Source organism: Spinacia oleracea, chromosome 2, assembly GCF_020520425.1.
Source record: "Spinacia oleracea cultivar Varoflay chromosome 2, BTI_SOV_V1, whole genome shotgun sequence".
Lineage (NCBI taxonomy): Eukaryota > Viridiplantae > Streptophyta > Magnoliopsida > Caryophyllales > Amaranthaceae > Spinacia > Spinacia oleracea.
This window is the reverse complement of record NC_079488.1, coordinates 51191085-51213961: the sequence shown is the minus strand read 5'-3', so window position 1 is coordinate 51213961 and position 22877 is coordinate 51191085. Positions and strand designations below refer to the sequence as shown.

The 22877-nt window shown below is 36.9% G+C and overlaps 1 protein-coding gene and 1 non-coding gene across 7 annotated transcripts; one reads left to right on the top strand and one right to left on the bottom strand.

Annotated features, from left to right (window-relative positions):
• Window positions 1-5772: 5772 nt before the first annotated feature.
• Window positions 5773-22844, top strand: LOC110790263 (small RNA 2'-O-methyltransferase). Of its 6 annotated transcripts, none has more exons than XM_021995056.2 (10): window positions 6073-6212; window positions 10315-10443; window positions 11031-11120; window positions 12027-12356; window positions 12512-12754; window positions 13658-14601; window positions 14978-15129; window positions 15317-15433; window positions 16332-16466; window positions 22162-22844. In XM_021995056.2, the coding sequence occupies exons 3-10, from the start codon at window positions 11071-11073 to the stop codon at window positions 22594-22596; spliced, it is 2406 nt and encodes an 801-aa protein (XP_021850748.1). In that variant the 5' UTR covers window positions 6073-6212; window positions 10315-10443; window positions 11031-11070; the 3' UTR covers window positions 22597-22844. The 6 variants fall into 6 exon arrangements, with proteins under 6 accessions (XP_021850744.1, XP_021850743.1, XP_021850748.1 ...); XM_056836802.1 differs by having other exon boundaries at window positions 11905-12356; XM_021995053.2 differs by having other exon boundaries at window positions 11899-12356.
• Window positions 8101-8171, bottom strand: TRNAG-GCC (transfer RNA glycine (anticodon GCC)). The gene has a single exon. It is a non-coding gene; the product is annotated as a tRNA-Gly (tRNA).
• Window positions 22845-22877: the final 33 nt, after the last annotated feature.

The window sequence follows — 22877 nt, the reverse complement described above, 5'->3', positions numbered from 1 at the left end:
CAAAAGCCTTTTGCTAATAGTCTAGAAACTACTCTTGGTTGATAGGTACGTCTAAGAACTTATTAGGTAAACCTATTGATTTTGCCACGACATAAAAGGACTCCTTACTTATATCGTTGAGTTTCACCAAAACTAACATGTACTCACAATTATTTGTGTACCTTGCCCCTTTAGGACCAATAAGTAACACCTCGCTGAGCGAAAACTATTACTAGATTGATGTAAAGGATATCCAAGCAAGTGTATATTTTGGCATGGCACCTTTTAACTCAATTTTTTTAAGTTTGGAACTTAAGGCTCTTACTATGTTGGTTAGATTTTAAGTGAACTAAAATCCTTAATCATGCAGCATAATCAAGCCACAATCTTATGCATAATTAAGACATATTTAAAGCAATAAATAACTTAAAGCATGCATAAGATAAATGTGATCTAGTATGGCCCGACTTCATCTTGAAGCTTTGACTTCAAAGTCCGTCTTGAAAATCTCCGTGGGAGGCACCATTTTCTTCAAATAGGATAAGCTATAATTAAAACTAATTACAACTATTTGATGGTACGCAGACCATATTTGAATTGAAAAACAACTTTGGTACTTTAGACCAATTACATTCAAATTAATGGTACGCAGACCATATTTTCTATCCTATTTGGGCCATACTAGTCACTTCATAACCTGCAAAACAGTACATATACAATATATACCATTCACCCATTCATTATCATGAATGGCCCACATAGCTGGTTAGTAAAACACATTATGCATCACGTAAACATTTGCAGCAATTAATCAAGGGCACCAATAATCTACCAATTATTCAGTCCTTATTAATTCTAATCAAGTTGTTTTAACCTTAAGGATTCGTAGACCTAATCAAGAGTTTATGACTAAAAAGCGCTCCCACTTAAACCAATAAATTCATATGCTTTACTAATTTTAAACATAAAAATGTATTTCAAGTCTAACCGGAACATACAAATTTGATTAAAATTTAAAGCCCATATAAATTTATAATTGAATCCAAAAATTTTAATTTGATTTCAGTCGTATTTAAATTAATTCAAGATTTTAATTTTAGTAAAATAATTAGAATAAATAAAATTTATTATAATTACAATATTCAAAATTCAAATCCAAGAAAATAATTTAAATTATTAATTTTAAAATTAATTAAAATTACGTAAACTGAAAATTTCAAATTAAACATTCAAAACGATCTAATCGCAACGCAAACACCCTACGCATCGCACGCCCATGGGCCACACGCACACAGCCATCGTTGGCCATGTGCGCGCAGCCCATGCGCTCGTCGCATAGCTGCTGCATCTACCCATCGCAAGCCATCGCACAAGTTGGTGCTCGCTGCGCGCGCGCCAGCGCTCGATGCACGCGAGCTATCGCTCGCTGTGCGCGCTCGCCAGCGCTTGCTGCGCGCGCTCCAGCGCTCGATGCACGCGAGCCATCGCTCGCTGTGCGCGAGCCATCGCTCGCTGTGCGCGAGCAATTTCTCGCTGCGCGCGATCGACGCTGGGCGCAGCGCTCGTGGCACGCGAGCTTGCGCTCGCTGCGCGAGAGGCTGCGCGCGCTTGCGCTCGCTTGCTGCCCACACGCGACTGCCGTGCCTTGCCTTCGCCCATGCCTCATTCGTCCATAGCTCGTGGCCCACGACACAAGGCAGGGCTGCTGCCTTGTGCTCGTGCACCATGCCCTTGCTCATTGCATTTGTGCCGCACGGGCGACGAGCTCCCTTGCTCGTCGTCGCATGCCCGCACTATACAACACCCCTTAAGGGTAACACGAAGCGTCCATTGCTTTGTGCGTGCAAGTTATATGAACGAATCGCATAAAAATTTAAAATTTATATTTAAAATTAATGACAAATTAATAAATTAATATTAATTTCATAATTTTAGGGCGAAAAAATCGAAAATTTATTATTCAATTGATTTCCGATTATTATGGATTCAAGCCTAGGTCATAAAAATTTAAAATTTATCATAAATTTACAATTTTTATGGTGGTTTTTAATCATAGGTTTCTAATTAAATTATAATTAATTATGAAAATCAAATTAATTCTAAATTATTCTAATTTTCAACTAATTAATCATAATTACAAATTAGATTGCATAATTAACAAGGCTAGGCATTCAAACTTGTTAAACATATACAGTAGGTCAATCAAAAATTCAAGATTTATCAACAAGAATCGCAAATATTTAATTTAACATCTTAAATTTACGAAATTTTGCATTCGAAAAACTAAAACCTTCGAAAAGTCATAGTTAGGCTTCGAATTTGAGAATTCTGGGTTCGGCAGAAAAACACTATTTTTGTCAAAATTTTAGAATGCCTTTTACATGCGGAATTGACACAAAAATCACTCGATTTGGATGAGTAACGAAGAAACTGCCGAAAAACTGCGTACGTATAATTAAATAAACGCAATTTGCAATTAATTAACAATTACGAAAATTAATCACCCCTTTTAATTCTTGCAAATTTGTAATATTTAACCATGTTCATGCAATTTAGATTATGAAAATAATAAGAGGCTCGTGATACCACTGTTAGGTTATGATACATATGACAATTCATAAATCATGCGGAAACAACCATTAAGCCAGGAATACATATTATTTACACATAATCATTTAGCATAGTTTAGATGCATACTCTTTGTTGCGTGCCTTCCCTAGCTGCGCCCGAACCGAACAAGAACAAGTCTTTAGGGCTCCAAGTGTCTTCCCTCCGTAGATAGTCCACAGCACGTCCGGATCCGCCTTAAGATTGACCAACTAGAATCGCCCCTAAGGTACTATAAATTTTCGGCACTTTTGAGCAAGATGTGTGACTGAATTTTTCTCTCAAAAACTCACTTTGAATACTTGAATAACTCGTTATAAATTGTGAACCCAGGCCACATATTTATAGGGGTATGGAAAGAGAATTGGAATCCTATTAGGATACGAATTAATTAAATTAGAATTATAATAAAACTCTTATTTAATTAATTTATCAAATAGAATTAGGAATTTAATCATTAAACGAATTCTGCACGTTTTAGGTTTCGTATGCGAACACAAACACTTACGCGAGCATGACCCGCAAGCGTGCAGGCCATGCCCGCGCACAGCCCACACGGCCGCACGGCCCACGCGAGCTACAAGCCCACGCGAGCTGCAGCATTGCTCGCAGCCCACTGCTCGCAGCTGCGCGCGCTGCGCGCGCTGTGCGCGCTGTGCGCGCTGCCACGGCCTGGCCTTGCGCTGGGCCTGGCGTGGCCTTGGCTGTTCGTGTGGCGCGCTTGGCTTGCTGGGCGATGGCCTGGCTTCGTGCTGGGCCCTCGTCCGGCAGGCCTCGTCCGATGCTTATTCGTACGATACGCTTCCGATTAAATTCCCGATTCCGGAATTTATTTCCGATACGAACAATATTTAATATTTTCGATTCCGGAATTAATTTCGTTTCGAACAAATATTTAATATTTCTGTTTCCGGAATTATTTTCCGATTCCGATAATATTTCCGATTCAGACAATATTTCCGTTTCCGGCAATATTTCCGATTCCGGCAATATTTCTATTTCCGATAATATTTTTCGATACGTACCATGTTTCCGTTTCCGGCAACATCTACGACTTGGATAATATTTATATTTCCGATACGATCCATATTTCCGTTTCCGGCAATATCATCGTTTCCGGAGTATTCATTTCTTGCCTGTGACGATCTCAGCTCCCACTGAAACCAAGATCCGTCGATTCCGAATATCCATAGTTGGAGTATTTAATGCCATTAAATACTTGATCCGTTTACGTACTATTTGTGTGACCCTACGGGTTCAGTCAAGAGTAAGCTGTGGATTAATATCATTAATTCCACTTGAACTGAAGCGGCCTCTAGCTAGGCATTCAGCTCACTTGATCTCACTGAATTATTAACTTGTTAATTAATACTGAACCGCATTTATTAGACTTAACATTGAATGCATACTTGGACCAAGGGCATTATTTCCTTCATTCTTTTCCTTTAGATTCACAATATGTTCATTTGATCATTGTTAATTGTTTCTGCTTTCTGATTGTAGCAGAGGCAGAGCAACGTCTGGGGGTGGTGTATTTGTGGCAGGCGGTGGTCAGAGGTGAAGGGGTGGCGGTGGTCGGATAATCCAGGCAAGAAGGGAACGGTTCAAGGGGGAGATGTGAATGGGGTGAGATGAAGGGGGTGTGATTTGTTTTAAAGGGTATAATTGTCTTTTTATTATTAATACGCGGGCGTTTTTAGCGAAATAGGACGTCGATTAAAAACCCTCATTAATGCCCCCAAACTAATTGGCACATTTGCTTGCCTTTTTGTACTTCAATATCTGGCATAAACCAAAATGAAAACTATAACATCAAGGGGGCGTTTGGTTGGGGGTAGTAATCAAAGGGAATGGGAGGATATCATACCCTTCGTTGTTGTTTGTTATGCCTATTTCTTCATTCCCTTTACCCCTTTTTATTATTGACTTTACCCTAAAACCCTCTATACTCATTCCCCACCCCCCCTACACTTTCCCATTCCTTTTCCCCTTCACTTCCCTAGCCCCTCTTTCCCTCCTCTAACCTAGATCTTCAACCCCACAATCAGACCACTACCACCTCTACCGTCGTCGCCGGTCCGTCCACCGCCGCTTCGACTTCTGCTCCGGAAGATCCACCACCTCTGCCGCCGCCCGAACTTCACCATTAACGGCTTCACCATCGCCGCTCGAGCTTCACCATTAATGGCGACTTCGAGCTTCATCTACACAACTCTTAATCATGGCTTTAAATAGTCAAATTCGACCATTAAAACTCCATATCTGGAGTTTTCATGGTCGAATTAGACCATTAAAACCTCAAATTTACCCATGAAAATGTGAGAAGATGAAGGAGAAGAGGCGGCGGAAGGGAGAAAAAGAAGGGGAAGGAGGCGGCGGAAGGGAGAAAAGAGGGGAAGGAGGTGGCGACGGAAGGGAGAGGTGGCGGCGAGGCCGCGATTTCTCTTCTTCGATTTCTTCGTCGCTGGTTTTCTTCATTTGGTTTTTCTCCTCTTCATTCTTCTCCATTCTTTTTGTTCCACCCAAACAATATTCTAAATCATAGGGTTTCATTCCTATTCTCTTTCTTTCCCTTTGTTGATTCCATTCCCTTTACCCTCTACGAACCAAACGCCCCCCAAGTAATCAACACGATACTATTACTCAACCCGCACTGAAGAACAAAGAATTGCATTGTAAACGTAAAACAATAGATTAATTCGCACCGGCACCACAAAATTAATCAGATTAAACAATAAAAAAAGATAGAAATGAGTGTACGGATTGAAATAAGAGAAAAGTGAACATGGGGAACATATTCAAAATGAAAATCAAATGAAGCATTTAAGAAGAATAACTAGGAGGTGAAGAAGGGGAAAATCTAGAAAGAAGAAAAAGAAGGCGGTGGTGTTGTTGAAATTGACGGTGGAAGGGCCACCACAACCGACTGCGAAGAAGCAGGAGATGTTAATGGCACCGTCGTGGTTCTAAGAGGGGGTAAAATTATGAATGGGGGTAGGAAGGACAGAAGGTGAAGATAAAAGGATGTATTTTGTATTATGTAGGGGTATTTATGTAAATTCTAACCATGTAAAATAATTAGTTTAAGGTTTTGAACCCTCGTTAATATCACAATTGGTAAAATGTAATGTTAGGGCTATATAATTAAACAAGTTTTTGATTCCCAAAATTGTACTATAGAATATTGGTGGTCCGTTTACCTCCCCCAACCAACAATTTTCCATCGCTCAAACCCCCATTTTCCTGTCCAATTGCTCATAACATGCCCAAGTATCTAAGAATTTGTAGTCTTCCCAAACACTAGAAAAAACTCTTTCAAAGACTAGAAAAACCCTCTTTTCATGGAAACCCCAAAATCATCAACTTGTTCTTCTCCAATTGTTAAGCAGCCAACGCTAACACCAAAAGCCATAATTTACCAGAAATATGCGAATAAAGCAAGCTATAAAATTGAGGAAATTCTAGGACAATCTTCTCAAAATGGGTGCCCTGGATTGGCTGTTTCTCAAAAGGGTCCTTCCCTTTTCCGCTGTCACTTGGAACTCCCGGATTTTTCCATTGTTTCACAACCCTGTAAGAAGAAGAAGGAAGCTGAGCAGTTGGCTGCATTAATGGCTTTACAGAAGGTTTTTTTTTTTGTTTCTTTCTTCTGCTTTACCTTTTAATTTTGTGTGGATGCCCGTTTCGATTCTTTGGTATACTTGTTGATATTGTAATTTGAACTAATAATTTAATGCTATTGCATGTCTGTTGTGTGAGGGAAGACAAGCTGTTTGAACTACTATGCTTGGAGTAACTGGTAACAGTTCGATTAGGGAAATGCGAACAAAAAAAAAAACCCAAATCCCTTCCCTTCCCTATCTTAAACAGTGTATTAACAATGTTGTTATTTTTCTTGTGTTCAGTTACATATGTTAATGATTTTGGGAATGATGGTCAGGAAATTTCACATGTTAATGTTGATCGAGAGATCAGTGAGATGTTATACACAGTAGGTATACATGTGTGAATTGTCTCATAATGGAGAAGAGGAGGGCAATAACCACAGTTGTGATATAGATGTACAATGGATTAGAGGGGATGGGATGTTTAGTCTTGAAATGCCACAAAGGTTCATTTATTAGATCATTGAATCATTGTTTGGTCTACCGTACCAATGCTGAATCATTATTGGTTTTCGGTTTTCTTATGCGTGATGCCATGAGAGATATGCTCTCATATGATTGTGACAAATGGTGTATTTGAAAGAGGTCGTTTAGTTAGGGTTTTGGGCAAAATACTCTCAGAAAGGGCAGATATTATTCCAAATACACCCTTGTAAAACTAGCCAAACCTGGTCAAAATTTCCACTCAAATTTGGACATCAACACCTAGATAATTAAGATTAACTGACTTATTATTTTAGTTGCAACCCAATTATTACAGGTCTTGTGATCTTATTCAGCAAGAAAAAGCAAGATAAATCCTACATACAGAAGGAAATACAATTGTTGAATCCAAAACCAAGCCTAATAACAACCAACTCCACATCTTTACAATCTGCTTGCCTACCCATTTATTGCATCAAATTGGCTCCACTTACCAACTTTCTGCTTTGAGCATCAAGAGGGTCTACCATTCTACTTCATACAGCCATGTACTCGTCCAAAGCATCTGAAACTACGCATACATCCAACTTAGAGGTCAGTCCCTAGATCCATGCCATCTTTTCATAAGAGATCAATTGAGTGCCATTTTAGGATGAATACTTGAGAACCTGTCCCAATGCTGCTTTTACTTTTGCTTCTTATTTCTGCAAAGAAGCTGTTCATTATGTAAGGTGGTCTGATTAGCTTTTCGTAAATGACAAGCTAACACGGGGTTAGAAAATATTAGATGATGGCTGACAGTCTAAGAGTGGCACATGTTCTTTGCAGAGAAAGGTTCTTTTTGGAAAGGTTAATATGGCGACATGTATCTTTCCTAAGCAACATATTTGACGATGTTGATTTAGCCAAGTTGTTGAATGCACTTGCGCCATGTGGTAATTTTTTTATGTTCCAGGTTAGGTGATACTCGGCAAAAGAGTAAGTGGGACCAGTGTATGAAAAGGCGCGCCTACGTGCTAGGCGATTAGGGGCAAGCGATTTTTTTTTTTCTAGGCGAGGCAGGTTTGAGGCGCATTTCAGTCAGTTTTTTAAAACTTTATACAGTGCACCTCGCTTCAATGAGGCGCACTGGCACATCTAGACTTAGCAAGACCCCTATCGCCTTGGTGCCCTTTGAGCCTTTTTTATACATTGACACACATCACATCAACCACCTTATAAAGTGAAAAGAATATCTCTTTCTGTTACCAAATGGTTTTGGGGTGTTACCTTTGATTTTTTTTCTTAATGGACAACCTGACTAAATAAATATTGAAATTCATATTTATTATGTTTTTTTGGGGGAGGGGTAAGAAAAAAAAGAAAAGGATAAAATCACTACACTAACCAAATTCTTTCTCATAGTAAATAAATTTACTTTCCCTTGAGCGGATAGCGGGAATCGAACCCGCGTCTTCTCCTTGGCAAAGAGAAATTTTACCATTCGACTATATCCGCATTTTTTCCTTCTTGAGAAGGAATATGTGCTTAATCATTTGAAACAACCAATTTTTAGAATTTCTGACCTTCTAAGATACTCTTTTTTTTTTATAGGGTATTTGTAATTTTTGGGATAAATCAATGAACAGGCAAGTAAAAGACGAAGGACAAAAAACTTGATTAAGTATTCACAAAGTAAAAAATCAAGGTTGTCAATCCTGGACCTCACAAAAGTTTCATTAAAATTGAACAATCATTAAAATTAACGTTCACAAAGATGCAAATAGGGGAGAGAGTATCTAATATAGATAATGATAGGCAAAAGTTGCTTTTACAAGATAAATTCTCCCCTTTTATGGGGTGACTACCACCTCTTAGGCTACCCTAGAATCTTAGATAACTACTAACTAGAGCCCTTAGATTATAGTTGAACACCAGGACTAGCTCATTAATTGCAATAAGAAATAGTTAAAATATCATGTAGCAGACTCGCCGCAGGGTAATGCTTCCCCAAGCAGGTCGAGGAAAACGATCATCTTGAAAGGCTGAAAATGTAGCTTCCCGAAGCGGGACATTTACCCCGGGTGCTCTAGGAAACACAATTATTCCCCTTAACAACTTCTATAAAAATCCCCATAGCCTAATTATTTACATAGAAATTTCTTCCAACTTTTTCTTATGCTTCAATATTATTTCTTTACCTTCCAAAGTAACACAGGCTTTATTGAAAGCATTAAAGAGTAATTGCTCGAGGCTTGGGACGGTCAAACCCGTAGGTTGACCACCCAAATATCCTCCATTAAAGCCCAACAAACTACCATATGGTCCACTAGCCATGACACTTGGCGGTCTATGGCTTCCACATCCACCAAGTGAAATGCTCTTGCATCACAACCTCTCAAAATTTATTGATTTTAGAAGAATTATTGCTAAAATTACGACCTCTTTTACCCGGACTTTGTAAAATTGCCCACATACCCGTGTCGGTACGACCCAACTGACTCGAGTATGAAATCCGGGTCGGATACTCCATTTGCCACTCAGACACTGCTGGCTGAGGAAGACTTAAATGAAGATAGAGGTAGAGGGGAAGAGGAAGAGAAAAGGAGGAGAAAGAGTGATCGCGTGACAATGGTAAGGGAAGAAAAGGAGTTACCAATGACTTATGTCTTTGCACCTCTGTTTTCTCTTTCCTCTTTCTTTCTTTCACGTGGCTGGCGGCCCGACAGAGGTAAGGGAAGAGAAGGAGTTGTCAAAGGCGGGGGGTTAGATCTTATTAGGTTGATTTAAAACAATTTTTGGGCTTTGAGTTGAGGCCCAAAACAGTAATTTTTGTTAGTTACTTAGGCTTTTGTTTACTCTTTTGTTTCTATGTACTATAGCGCCTAACAAAAAGAACAACAACAAATTACAAATTATTAATATTCTTGCTTTTTTCATTAATTTAAAACTAAATAAGATTTTAAAAATTTTATAACCAATAATTTCCGTGTCCCCGTGCCCGTGTCCAAATATTGGACAGAGTCCATGTGTCCTAATTTTTTAGGATTTCTGTACTGGACTCTTGGACCCATACCCATACCCGACACTCCTATACGAGTCCGGGTAACATAGATTACGACTAAAGGTAAGATATATTCAAAAGAGATTTCTATATGTAAATATGTTGCTAATTGTGATCAGTTCTTTTGCTGATTGAAGCCACTAAAATAACGTTGGTAATTTGCAGATAAGATGAATGAAATAAATTGAAGGGCGAAGAGAAAAAAGTTTCATAAATGCTCCTCTTCCTCTCACAGAATACCTTTAGTTTCTGCATGATATAAGGAAAAACAGATAAATATATGAATTATCTGTAGTTGAGGATGCATCGGGGAAAAAGTCTGTGAAATGAGCATATAATAATATTTTCCCTGAATTGCCGTCCTTACCTTTTTGGCCTTCGCCTGCCTATTTGTTTTGAATATTTTTTAAGCAAAATTCTGATAAATTTCCCTTCCTGCCCAACTCAGCCTCCTTTGAAGCTTTGTTCAAGTTGTTCAGTTTATCTGTTTACTCTTTAGCATCCACATAAATGTTTTCTCTTGCTTTATTTTCTCCTTTCGATGCCATCTGATCACTTTCAGTTGAAAAATGTATAATGCCATCTGCCTATTTTCAGTGAAAGGTTGTATATTTTGGCTCCCTGGATGGCTTGGGGGTTAGCTTTACAAAGTTAATGATTCCTGAGCTCTATAATGCACAAGATCGACGATGTTTGATATGTGGGTCAACTTAGAGTTGATTCATGGTATGTGATTTTTGTTCTTGTGAAGTGCTCAAATGTCAAAGGAAAAATTAATAGAATATTTGGTTGAAATTTGAATAGTAAATGCATGATCTAAAAATAAGCATCATATCGTTTGGACTTTGGAGAATTGTAGCCCAAAAAGTCTCAACTATTTTCCAATCAAAATTAAATTTAGTGAGATTTTGTTATTAATCCAAAATAATTAAGATTAGGTGATTGAGGAGGAGGGAAATCCATTTCTTCCTTTGTTTCAACATGCTTCTAAATTTAGAGATGGGTGCAGAGTTCTGTTGCATTGGTTCTAGAAAAAGTTTAGTGTAAGATAATTTCACTGCAAAGGTCCATAATTCAACATGCATTTAAGTTAAGAATTGGCCCTTCAACCTCGTGATCAAAGAATAAAACGGAGTTCGTTAGCAAGTAACTTAATTAGAAACAACAATATGCTCATAAGTGGTGGAATTTAGTTTGTTTTATGTATTTCCTTTGGAAAAAACTGAAAAGTGTGCATCCGAATATATATTATTGGATTTCTAATGTCACTATCGTGTCATAGAAAAATTTCCGTTCCTTTCTTGTTCTTGCAGCTAGGCATTGATTCCCTGCAAAGCAGCCTCACAGAACCAGATGCAGCAGAAGAGTTGCTCTCTCGTCTCTCATTTATCTTTTCAAGTGAGGTTGGTGCTCCCTTCCCCTTTGCCTTTTTCTTTCTCCAAATTTGCAGCTTGACCCCCCCCCCCCCCCCCCCCCCCCCCCCCCCCCCGCGTTCCCTTCCCTTTCAAAGAACAGTTTGCAGGGGTTTATTGAAGTTTCTGTACATCATACGATGTAGGATAACGTGAGTTTCAGTTTGAACTCTTTGCATGCAGAGGTCCTAATGTGTATTGCACTTGTACAATATTTCGGTATTCAAGCTAACCAATAGGTCTCCTTTTGTGGATGGTATATATATGCACATGAACTTTGATTATTGTCAAGCCATTAGACTGTGTCTCTTTTTATTGGCCTACGGAGGTTGAAATTTCTGCTCTATGTTAACTAGAGTAAGTCAAAATAGAAAAATCAATGCCTGCTTGCATGCCTACATGTCCTTAGCCACTAGACCTGGGGTGAAGCCATGGCAGCTTCATCTGGAAATCCTAGCTATTCTTAGCATGATAGGTTGCCATGAGTCTTTCTTAATTTTTTTTTTTTTGAAAGACATAAAGGAATGGATACCTTGGTCTTCCTGCAGTGCTACAGTATAGGCTTTTGACTCTCTCTTAGAACAGAAGAGCAATCACAGGAATGAGAAAACTGTCTTTAGCTTTCAGTCCGTCCTATCTGCTGTCTTGATGCACGGGCTTTGACCTAACCTATTGGTCAATCTAAGTTTGGCACAATGCTATACTACTTTGTTTATATTAATGGATATATCGAGCATAACTAGTTCTGACCTTTCCTTATTTGTTGTAGTTCCAGTCATCACTTCATCCACTAAGCAGTCATTTGAAAGCCGTTTCTTACAGAGAGGGTGAACTTAGTGGCTCAATTCCTGTATCTGTTTTAAGTGCTTGTGATGCCAAGCTTGGTAATTTATGCAGATCCCTTGATGCAAGGATTGAGTCAAATCCTTTCTTATCTATACCTCTTATCCTGAGAGCTGCAGTCAGGTTATCAGAATTACTTGTTGTATCAGAGGAAGATCTTTGGATCAGGAGGAGGAATCCTTACCCCTCAAATGCTATGCCAGAATTAGCCAACCAACAGTCGGACGTGACAAATGGGCCTTTGACAGAGGCTGTATATATTCCATTTTCACTTAATAAGGATGTAAGAACTATCGGTATGAATCTGTCTTTCAAAGGCTATTACCTTGATGTTATTGCCAAAGAGCTTGGTGTTCTTAATGCCTCAAAGGTCCTTATCTCTAGGTGAGTAACTGTAGATCCTCAAAGTACTTGTCTGGCTTAATTTATTTTGCAACCAACACTTTGTTCCAGTTGGCTAGAGTTTCTTTTCTTCTTTCGTTCTTATTCATTTAACTTTATACTTCTTAGATATGAGTGTATGTCTTTCTCTTTTGCAGGACCATTGGTAAAGCTTCGTCTGAGTCAAGACTGTATTTTTCTGCTTTAGAGACGCGTAATTTTAATTCAAAGTTGGAGTTGTATAATGCAGAAGAGTCTGATTCTGACAGGTCTTTCAATATCTATGCTAGTTATTTGCTGGGACAACCTGTTTATGGTAATGCAATTTTAGCATCAGTTGCATACACATGGAGAGGTGCAGAGTTATTTAATGAAGATGTATCTTTGCGTTCCTATTTCAGGTCTCTCTCTCTTTCTCTCTCTCTGATAGGTTACTTTCCCTTTTTGATTGTGGTTGAATCACTTGAATGCACCCAAATTACCTTGCTTTGTAGACTACTTGATAACCACTGTGTGGCATGCGCATTTACGGATTGTCTTAAATCTCTCAAAATTTGTGAAATATCAATTTTATGCCCCACCGATAACTAATACTAAACTTGTTATAAATGACCCGATTCCTTAGTCCGCTGACGCTTGATGCTTGCTATTGATTTTTATTAACAGTAAGTATTTAAAAAATTGAGTCAGGATAACCTTTTATGATCTTTTTTATACCTGGGATAACATTGTTTTGAGGAACCTAAGAACGAATATTGAGCACTCCTCGGAGATGGACCGAGTAGATAGATTGGCTAGCCTTTTGTTTCCTAAGCTAATTAGAGAATCAGAAGCAGATGGTGATGATTTATATTCTCAGGCCTCAGCAGGGGTTTATAAGTGACATGCAACTTATAAGTTGGACTGTTGTGTATTTCTCTGTGGATGTCTTCATGTGCATCTTTCTCTTCCTTAAGGAGTCCATAACTTCCCTGCTGTCAAGTCTTTTTCATTCTGTGAAGGCTCACATTTTATGTCAGTGCATCATTTCATTTTTTAAAAAATTTCTGCAAGCTATTCTGCGTCTTTTCTAGTATATAATTATAGTTTTCCCCTGAATTCTTGCATTTTACCTTTTCTCGTGTAGGAGATTCAAAATTTTAGCTTGCGTTGTTTACGATAGCATATGTTTGTATTCTAGTATTATGTAGTTTTATGGGCGTCTGTTTTTAGGCCTTTGATTTTTAAATATTGTCAAAATGATGTTTGACTTCCTCTATAATGAAATGTTCGATACCTCATTATTTACAAAGATAAATTGACAGGATGCTTGTTGCAAGAATGCCTGATGGGCTTTTCAAGTTATCTAGAGAAGCATTATTTGTAGCAGATTTGCCTAGATTATTCACCACCAAAACAAATTGGAGGGGCTCTTTGCCAAGGGATCTCCTCTGTGCCTTCTGCCGTCAACATAGACTCTCTGAACCTGTTTTTAATGTTGTCTGCAACTCAGATCAAGATTTGCCTGGACCATGCAAAAGTCTGGCCAATGAAAAGTCAATCATGGGATTTACATCTAAACCTGGAGGGGATGTGGCCACATTTATCCCTAATCAAAATGAAGTACAATCCTTTAGTTGTGAAATAAAAGTGTTTTCAAAGAATCGCAATTTAATTCTTGAAAGTTCTCCAGTAGATAATTTCATGAAACAGGGGGATGCAGTGCAGAATGCTTCTCTGAAAGTTCTTTCCTTTTTGAACCTGTACTTCAAGCAACCATGTATTTCTTTGGAGGAGCTGTCTTTACTTGGTGTTAAATGTAACATTAATTGCCACTCGACATGCTTCTTGAAGGAGTTCTCACTCTGTCAAGTGATGCACAAGGTTCAGCAGCAAAGTCATTTACTACGAGGCCACAAATTAAACTTAAACCACGTAAATCCATATAATGGTTTGATTAGCGTTGAGAATAAACAATTAAGCATACAAGGAACAGCGTGTGGATCATTACCTTCAAATGGATATCTTGTCTCTATAAGTTATAGTGTCTTTTTGGTATCAGAAGGGAAGAAAAAACAAGAAATTTTGGAGAAAAGTGATGAATTCGAGTTTGAGATTGGCTCAGGAGCAGTAATTTCATGCATTGAAACCGCTATTTTGCAGATGACAGCTGGACAATCTGTCTGCTTCTACATGGGCATGCCACAATCGGAAGTGGTTTTGGCTGCTTCTATGAACTCTGAGAAAGTCCTATCCCTTTTATCCTCAAGTGAGTTGATCTGTTTTTCATTTCTTATATTGCACTAGCTTCCTTGAGGATTTATGACTTGACGAGGCCATTCATTGGATTTTTTGGCAAATCCTAAACTCTTTATGCGGTCTAAACTTTGGATTCGTTCTGCATTGTTTACTTATAAATGAGTAATTGATTGTTTTACAAACAGTTTCAAGCATTCCAAACTTTAGTGCTCAAGTATATGTCAAATATTGTTAGATTCTTCTGAAATTTCGTATGCTTAATCTATGTCTGCTTGTTCTTGGATTTTCTCAGTTATTTAAGTCATTACCTATAATTATGACCTTGTGAGACGCATTAATTATTCAAAGGTCCCCTCATCTTTTTCCTCTCTGTAATTTCTCTCCAGCTCCTTGCTGCTTGGAATTCTCCATCACTTTGTTGCGATTAACAGAACCTTTTGAAGACAGAATGGAACAGGCTCTGTTCAGCCCTCCCCTGTCAAAGCAGCGTGTAGAGTTTGCATTGCAGTGCATTAAAGAATTTTCTGCCACTTCTTTGGTATATTAATTTTCAAATGTCTCCCCTCCAATTCTTTAATTTGCAGCAAATTGCCAACTCCTATTTATTATTAAGTAACGGATCAATTTGCAATCATGCATTGGTTTACTAATTTTTATTTTTGGCAAAAAAAAAATAAAAAATTGATGCAACATTGATTTTGATTTTTGACCCCTCATGGCTGTAGATTGATTTTGGGTGTGGATCTGGAAGCTTATTGGAATCCTTAGTTGATACGCCGAGCTCTTTGGAAAACATTGTTGGGATTGATATTTCTCAAAAGGGTCTCATTCGCGCTGCCAAGGTATGATATTTTAGTAGATATATCATGCTGGTCCAGAACCTTAACCTTTTGGGGTCTGTGTAGCCTCAGGATGCAGGGGATTAGGTATCCAAGTGATGTGGCTTGGCTGTTGTAAAAAACGATAATGGAAATACCCATTTTAAAATCTTCAAGCTGATACACAATGGTTCACCCCAATTACTACTTTATCAATTCCATATTGTCTGACCACTCAACCATCTCTTTTTATTTCATATTATATGTCATTTAGATTGACAATGCACTCTTATTTGTCAATTTAAGAAATTAGTGACCAATGTAATAACTACTCAATTTTTAGTTGTGTGCATAGGCTTAAAAGTCATCTACATGGCAATGCAGGGAGTATTTTTATCTAAAACCTACATATACATATATTAACTAATGAGAGGGTGTTGTGAGACTGAGGGATTCTATAATATCTGCATGTTCATTTAGAATATCATTCGAATCGGTCTTTTGTATCTTTTGAATTTCCTGAATGCAATTACTCTCATTGTCATGTGATACATGGCTGGTTGTTTCCCTATCCTTTTATCATTTGCGGGCTGGTAATTGGGAAACCTCCAAATGTTCCTTGACGTGATTGATGGTGCTTTACTGCTACAAGATATGCATATGCACTTTCTGTTTGCCTATCTTATATGTCTGTTTTCTCATGTGAAAATGGTATAAATCTGTAATATCCAATGGTCTACTTTCAGCAAGAAGTAGTCGAGGAAACACCAATGCTTATTGGATATTTGCAAAGCGTAGGGATTTGCTTTGTTGCTTAGCCTAGAATCAAGAGGTCCATTGGACAAATACGTGAAATAAAGATGATCATAGAAAATATTATTTTTCGAATGACTGTTTGTTTGGTTGCATTTTGTTTATGCAGGTCCTTAATACCAAACTAGAGAAGCTCGAGGCTGTGATGCCCAGATCAATGATTAAATTAGCAGTTCTTTATGAGGGTAGCATTACTGCTTTTGATTCTCGTTTGAGCGGATATGATATAGGGACATGCTTAGAGGTTTGTTGATCTATTTCTTTGATATGTTTACTTCTTTTCCTGCGTTGAGACATATCTTCTGATTATCCTAGCATGCTTTCTAGAGTTAACCCTATGCTTGGGGTCTAAGTTCTACAAAATATCACCGATAAGGACCTCACTTTCTTTTTGTCAAGACATGGGACCTCATCTCCCTTTTCCGGTCAAAGATAACTATTGTAGTTAAAGAAAAGATAGGCGCTTGAGTTGAGAAATAGTAAAATAATATTTTATGGGGGTGTTTGGTTAGGAGAGGTTTGAGGGAAAAAGAGCTTTTTGGGGTGAATTAGAGGTTTGACCTTTAGAAAAAGCTAATTGGAAGTGTTTGGTTAGGAGAGGATTGGAAGAGAGTTTTAGGGTGAAAAAGCTAATTTTGAAAAATCTCAATATAAGAGCTTTTTGCAATTAGAGGTTTGAAAAAGTGGATGAAAATGACTATTTTGTCCTACTATTACCCATAATTACAACCACTATCAACATTGGTACCCTACATATTTTTCTCCTAAAAACATTACTCAAACTTTCTTTTTCATTTCACCCTATTTACTAGATTAGTTTTTTGTTGTAATAAATTTTATATTAGTAACTAAAAGCTAGGTTGCACGGAAACGGGTACGGGGACGGGTACGGGGACGGATACGGGGACAGAAAACGGCAAAATTAAAATTGCAAAAAACGGGTACGGCATGGATTCGGCAAAAAAAAAAAAAAAAAACTAAATTAAACAGTCGCATATAAATAGTTCAAAGTTAAAAATACCAAAAAAATAACTAAATTTAATATCTAAATAACCTTTATGGGACTTTAAATTTTAGAATCTTTAAAAATTAAAACCATAAAACAAAATAAATAACCTCTCAATAAATAAATGTTTATATCACGTGTTCCTTACTTGTATAAAAAATTAAATGAATAAAGAAAAATAAATAAAGAAAAAAATACTCTTTTTGATAAGACAAAACAGCTGGCAAAGACTTGGTCAATGTGACAAAACAATACAGTACTAACAGGCGTAATGAGTAACAGCTGTACATCCTCAACCTCATAATATTAAATAAAGAATCTAACTGCCTTGCTGTACAGCTGTACGCTTGTAAACACAAAACTAAAATACTGGAGTACTTCCGTAATAAATTAATAGAAGGACAAGGCTCGTCTTCTTCATCCTTTTTCCCCATCGCCATTATTAACAAAAAAAAACAGCCGTCTTCTTCTTCCTTCGCCATCTTTTTCAATGGACACTGTATCATTGGGCGAGACGACCGGTGACCGGCGGGCCTCTCAGATTTCATGAAACCTATAGGGTACGTGTCTTCCTCCTTAGAAAACGTACCCACCCCGTCCCCGACTTCACCTTAGCCGTCCCCAAACATAACCCGCGTACCCGGCCCTTTGGATTCGTTTTGGGTACGAATCCCAGGCGAATCCGTCCCGTACCCGTACCGTACCCGTACCCGGTACGGGAAACGGCGCCTGGGAGGCGTACCTGTGCTTCGTAGACTAAAAGTATCATCAATAATATTTCTCTATTTAAAAATATATATTATTATAAAATTTAAGTTAAGAATAATTATTTTTTTTAAATAATTTTTTTTATTTAGTCAATGTTTATTAGAAAAATATAAAGGAGAAAAAAAAATTAACACAATAAACTATTTGTCTAATATTAATAAGAAACAAAGTATGTCAATGTCCTTAATGGTCATTTTACATATTAAACAGCTAACAGCTAATTCACCAAACACTTTTACACAAACAGCTAATGCAACCACCTAGTGAAAACAACTAATGCAAACAGCTAACCGCTAACAGTTAGTCAAACCAGCTATCAGCTTGTTAGCTAACAGCTCTTAACCAAACAGGGCCTATATGTATTATTCTTACCATTTTTTCTTTCCTCCAATTTCCCCCTCTTCCATGGGTATAGACTTACAGTACCACTTCTGCCTCTCCATCTTTTTTTCCTTTTGACGGGATTGGAACTTCATTTTCATAATATACAATTTTGTGGTAATTTGCAAAGTATTCTAATTAACTAATTATAACTTTCATACTTAATTACAATTTTGTGGTAATACACAGATGGTCAATAACACATAAAAAACACAAAAATGATGAAATCTAAGGTTTAAATCAAGACCTACATTTCAAAAACTAAAATAAAATTACATAAGTTAGAGAGATGAGAACGGAATTTTATCATCAACAAATTAGATGATCTCCTCCAACAATTTTCCCTTAAAGAATACACCTCCCCAGTCAATTGAAGTGTAAACAATAATCACTTTTTAATCAGCACAATAAAACCCAAACCCACTCTCTTCCTCCCCAAAATCGTATCTCATCAAAAGGAAAAGGTAAAACAAAAACAGAAGAGTAAACCCATTGATAAAAAGGAGGTTGGAGAAGATGGTGTGTGGAGACTGCATAAGGAGGAAAAAGGTGATTAGAGTAAAAAGATAAACAATCAACTTTTCACAATAGTGGGTGTTAACAATAACAAAAACAATAACAATATAAAAGGACCTCAGTTTTATCTCCGGTGAGTTTAGCATGGGTTAAGTTGCCGGATTCCTAACCTTAGGTCTCAATTCTTGACTAAGAAAAAGTGAGGTCCTAATTGGTGATTTTTGTCAAAACTGAGACTCCAATTATGTGGTTAACTCCGCTTTGTATGTAAGTTTTTGAATTTTTTATATGTTTTGTTTTATTTACAACTAGTTTTTATGCCTGTGTGATGCACAAGTTTGATTAATTATATACAATACAATAAATTATAGCTTGATGAAAAATAAATCAAGAAGGATTAAGATGTAAATGTATATTGGTTATTTGTAGTGTGAAAGAAATTAATAGAAATGGTGCAATATTTGGGAAACTTCCTTATAAATGGTACGGAGAAAGTGTAATACATGCAATATAATCTTCTACTTCCACCGTTTTACAATAAATAAATGCATCATTTTGATTTTCTACACTATTTATATACTAATTTTCACCATCATTATCTTTAATTACCTATTAATAAAAATTATAAAAATCAGATTTTTTGAAAATATATATTGAGATTAACCAAATAACATTTAGAAACCCTAAATTTGTCTTTACATATTAGTCATAATTGTGGGCAAAGTTAGTAAATGAATAATGTGAAAGTCAATATGATGCAGAGGAAGTACATTTGAACTAGAAATCTAGAATAAGCCATTTTTCATCTTAATTCAAAGAAAAAGACCTTTATTCATGTCTTTGTCTCCTCCTCTTTCTCTCTCTTCTTTCACCATCATTAGAGTAGTTGATTCAATCGTGTTTGTGATGTGTTGTTAAGATTAGTTGAATTTAAAGAACTTTGTTGAGTTTGAGCTTAAATCTTCAATGGATTCTATTCAAGGGGAGAGAATGGGTGTTCAACAGAAAAAAAAAAAAAGGGGGAATGTAATGAACTTTGTAGAATTTGAGCTTGACACTTCATAAATTCTATTTGAGAAGAGAGAGAATAAGTATTCTTGAGTAAATAAACGGGTCTTCAAATTTCACACAATTGGAGATGAAAAATAAAGAAGAATCTAAATTATAACTTGATGAAAATTTAATCAATAAATTTTAGAACATGAATTATCACAGTTTAAAACACGAAGTACGAGATTTTAGAACATGAAGTTCAAACTAAATAAGTTGAATTTCAAACATTTGATGAAAAGATTTCATTAAACTTGTTAAAAGTTACGTTGACTTCAGAGAACTTTGCTGAATTATATTTAAAGAACTTCGTTGAATTTGAGCTTGAAGTTTCAATAGAGATGATTTGAAGAGAGAGATGGGTATTCTTGCGTGGAGAAAGTGGATCTTCTCGAGGAAAGAGAAACAGTATTGAATTCATCCTTAAGAGGATCTTAAGAAAATTTGATTAATAATTTTGTTGAATTTGTGAAGAACATCGTTGAGTTTGACATTGGAGCTTCAATGGATTAATAACAAAATCTCACTGACTTTAATTTTGATTGGAAAATAGTTGCAACATTTTGGGCTTAAATTCTCCAAATTCCAAACGATATGATGCTTATTTTTAGATCATGCATTTACCGTTCACATTTCAAACAATTATTCTATTAATTTTTCATCCTTAAGTCGAATTTAAGAAATTTTGATTAATAATTTTGTTGTATTTGTGAAGAACATCGTTGAGTTTGACATTGGAGCTTCAATGGAGTTTACTTGCGCAGAGAGGAACAAAGTTAAATCCGTACCTAATGAATATAACACATATAAGTAGAATTCAGAAAATTGAATGAAGAGTTTAGTTAAATTCGTGAAAAACTTGGTTGAATATTAGTTTGGAGCTTTGATGGAGTCCTTTTGAGAAGAAAAGAAATTTAGAACGTGACACCTAATTTGTAGAACATAGGGTATGTTCTCACAAGAGTGTTCCCCCGTGTGTGTATACATATATAAACTATATATAGATTGTCGACCTTTCTACTTCATAACCCAAATATTTCAAGGATTAGTCTTTGCAAATCTCATATAGTTTGATGTTCTCCCAGCCCTTTGTTGAACTACCTTTTTTCTTAGGCAGATCGATACTGGCTAAAAACAGATAGAACACTCTTACACTATTAAAATTTAAATGAAAAATGGCATGCCAATCACTCCGTGAACTACTGAAAAACATCCTTGAAAAGTCCATAAAATAGCACCAATAGCACCTTATTCTTCAAATCTCCCCTACTGAAAAACTTTCTGAAAAGTTCTGACATTTTATCGTTAAAACCCATAGAATTGTGAACAAGCTGATATCAGTAAAACTCCCCCCTCTTGGGTTCCTTCTAAATTTCGCAAAAGAGGTGCTTATGTTACCTTATCCTTTAAATATTCCCTACTCGTCAGTGTCCTCACTGTTCGATGCATACACAAGGCGGATTGGAGAAATGTATTATTTCACGAAGTCTGTACATCATTCTTCAATTACATTATCATCAATGTTAGCCTCTACAAACAAGTTGCAAACTCTGGATTTTACTGTCCTTTAGACGTTCAACTTCCACGTTAGGCAACCAATAGAAAATGAGATGCACGTAGAGATTTTTGTGATTATAGAAAGACTTTTATGTAAAGACTCGATCAAGTGTGTGATTTTTGCACACGTGCTAATAACCATCTAAGCGCTATCTCGTCATTTCTTTAGTTTCTGAATTTCCATTCAATTTTATTCTTAGGCATGTGTGCGAAGAGCTAAGATGTTATGCACATTATGGGAAGATCACATTGTCCTATCTGCAATATTAGTCACAGCACAAGTCTTTGACACAACCCACAAAGTTATCATTCACCAAATTCCAATCTTGACAACTCCTAAGTTGAAATTCTGAGAAACAACAACACTTCCTACAGGAAGTAAGTATGATATAGGGGCATTATAGTAAATGCAAGGAGAAACAGAGAATTGCTTTGCTAAGGAACTCCGAAAAATGGTTTGCTACAGATCACAATTTCTTGAAACCATGATCCAAACTTTATTGCATTACAGGAAGCTTATATCCTTGAAAATCTATCCTATCCATTCTACTGGAAATCTGGAATCCATGCATGCTTTAATAACATTACTCCACAAGAAATGGGCCTCAAAAGTTTATTTTAAAATGTTACTCTGCTAATGGTTTCTAAATGATAATTTTAGGTGATAGAGCATATGGAGGAAGATCAAGCATGCTTATTTGGTGATATTGCACTCGGACTATTTTGCCCTAGGGTCCTTGTTGTTTCGACCCCGAATTATGAGTACAATGTCATTCTGCAAAAGTCTAATCTAGCAAACCAAGAGGAGGATCCAGATGATAAAGAACCACTGTTGTGTAAATTCCGGAATCATGATCACAAGTTTGAGTGGACAAGAGAACAATTTAATCACTGGGCATCTGGCTTGGCACTGAAATACAATTACAGTGTTGAATTTGATGGTGTGGGAGGAATACAAGGTGTGGAACCAGGGTTTGCTTCTCAAATAGCAGTTTTCAAGAGGAACCAACAGGACCCTCTCAGAGATTCTGGATTATCAGCAGAGACGGAAAACCAATATAAGACTCTTTGGAAATGGGATGCTTCTGTTTCCTAGTCAGTAAGTAGGGGCCTTACAATTTTTTTTTATTTTCTTGTCAATTGCAAATATGTTTGAGGGTTTCACTTTGTTTCATAACTCAAAGGTCCTTGTCTTTGAAAAGGTTGACTATCTCATCCTGCTTCTGTTTAGAATTACCCAGAACAATCTTACTTGGGTGATGTCTTCTATACTGTGGAATCCGTTCCCATAGCATAGCTAGTTATTCTGGTAAAAGAATTGTTCATATATGTGGTTTCGTATCAGTTTCGTATCAACAGTATCAGTTAGGGAGCACA

Coding starts and splice junctions, on each gene's coding strand:
- LOC110790263 (XM_021995051.2), top strand. CDS start 5,928: ATGGAAACCCCAAAATCATCAACTTGTTCTTCTCCAATTGTTAAGCAG. Junction 14,602..14,977: donor CCTATCCCTTTTATCCTCAA/GTGAGTTGATCT, acceptor ATTTCTCTCCAG/CTCCTTGCTGCTTGGAATTC. Junction 15,130..15,316: donor AATTTTCTGCCACTTCTTTG/GTATATTAATTT, acceptor TCATGGCTGTAG/ATTGATTTTGGGTGTGGATC.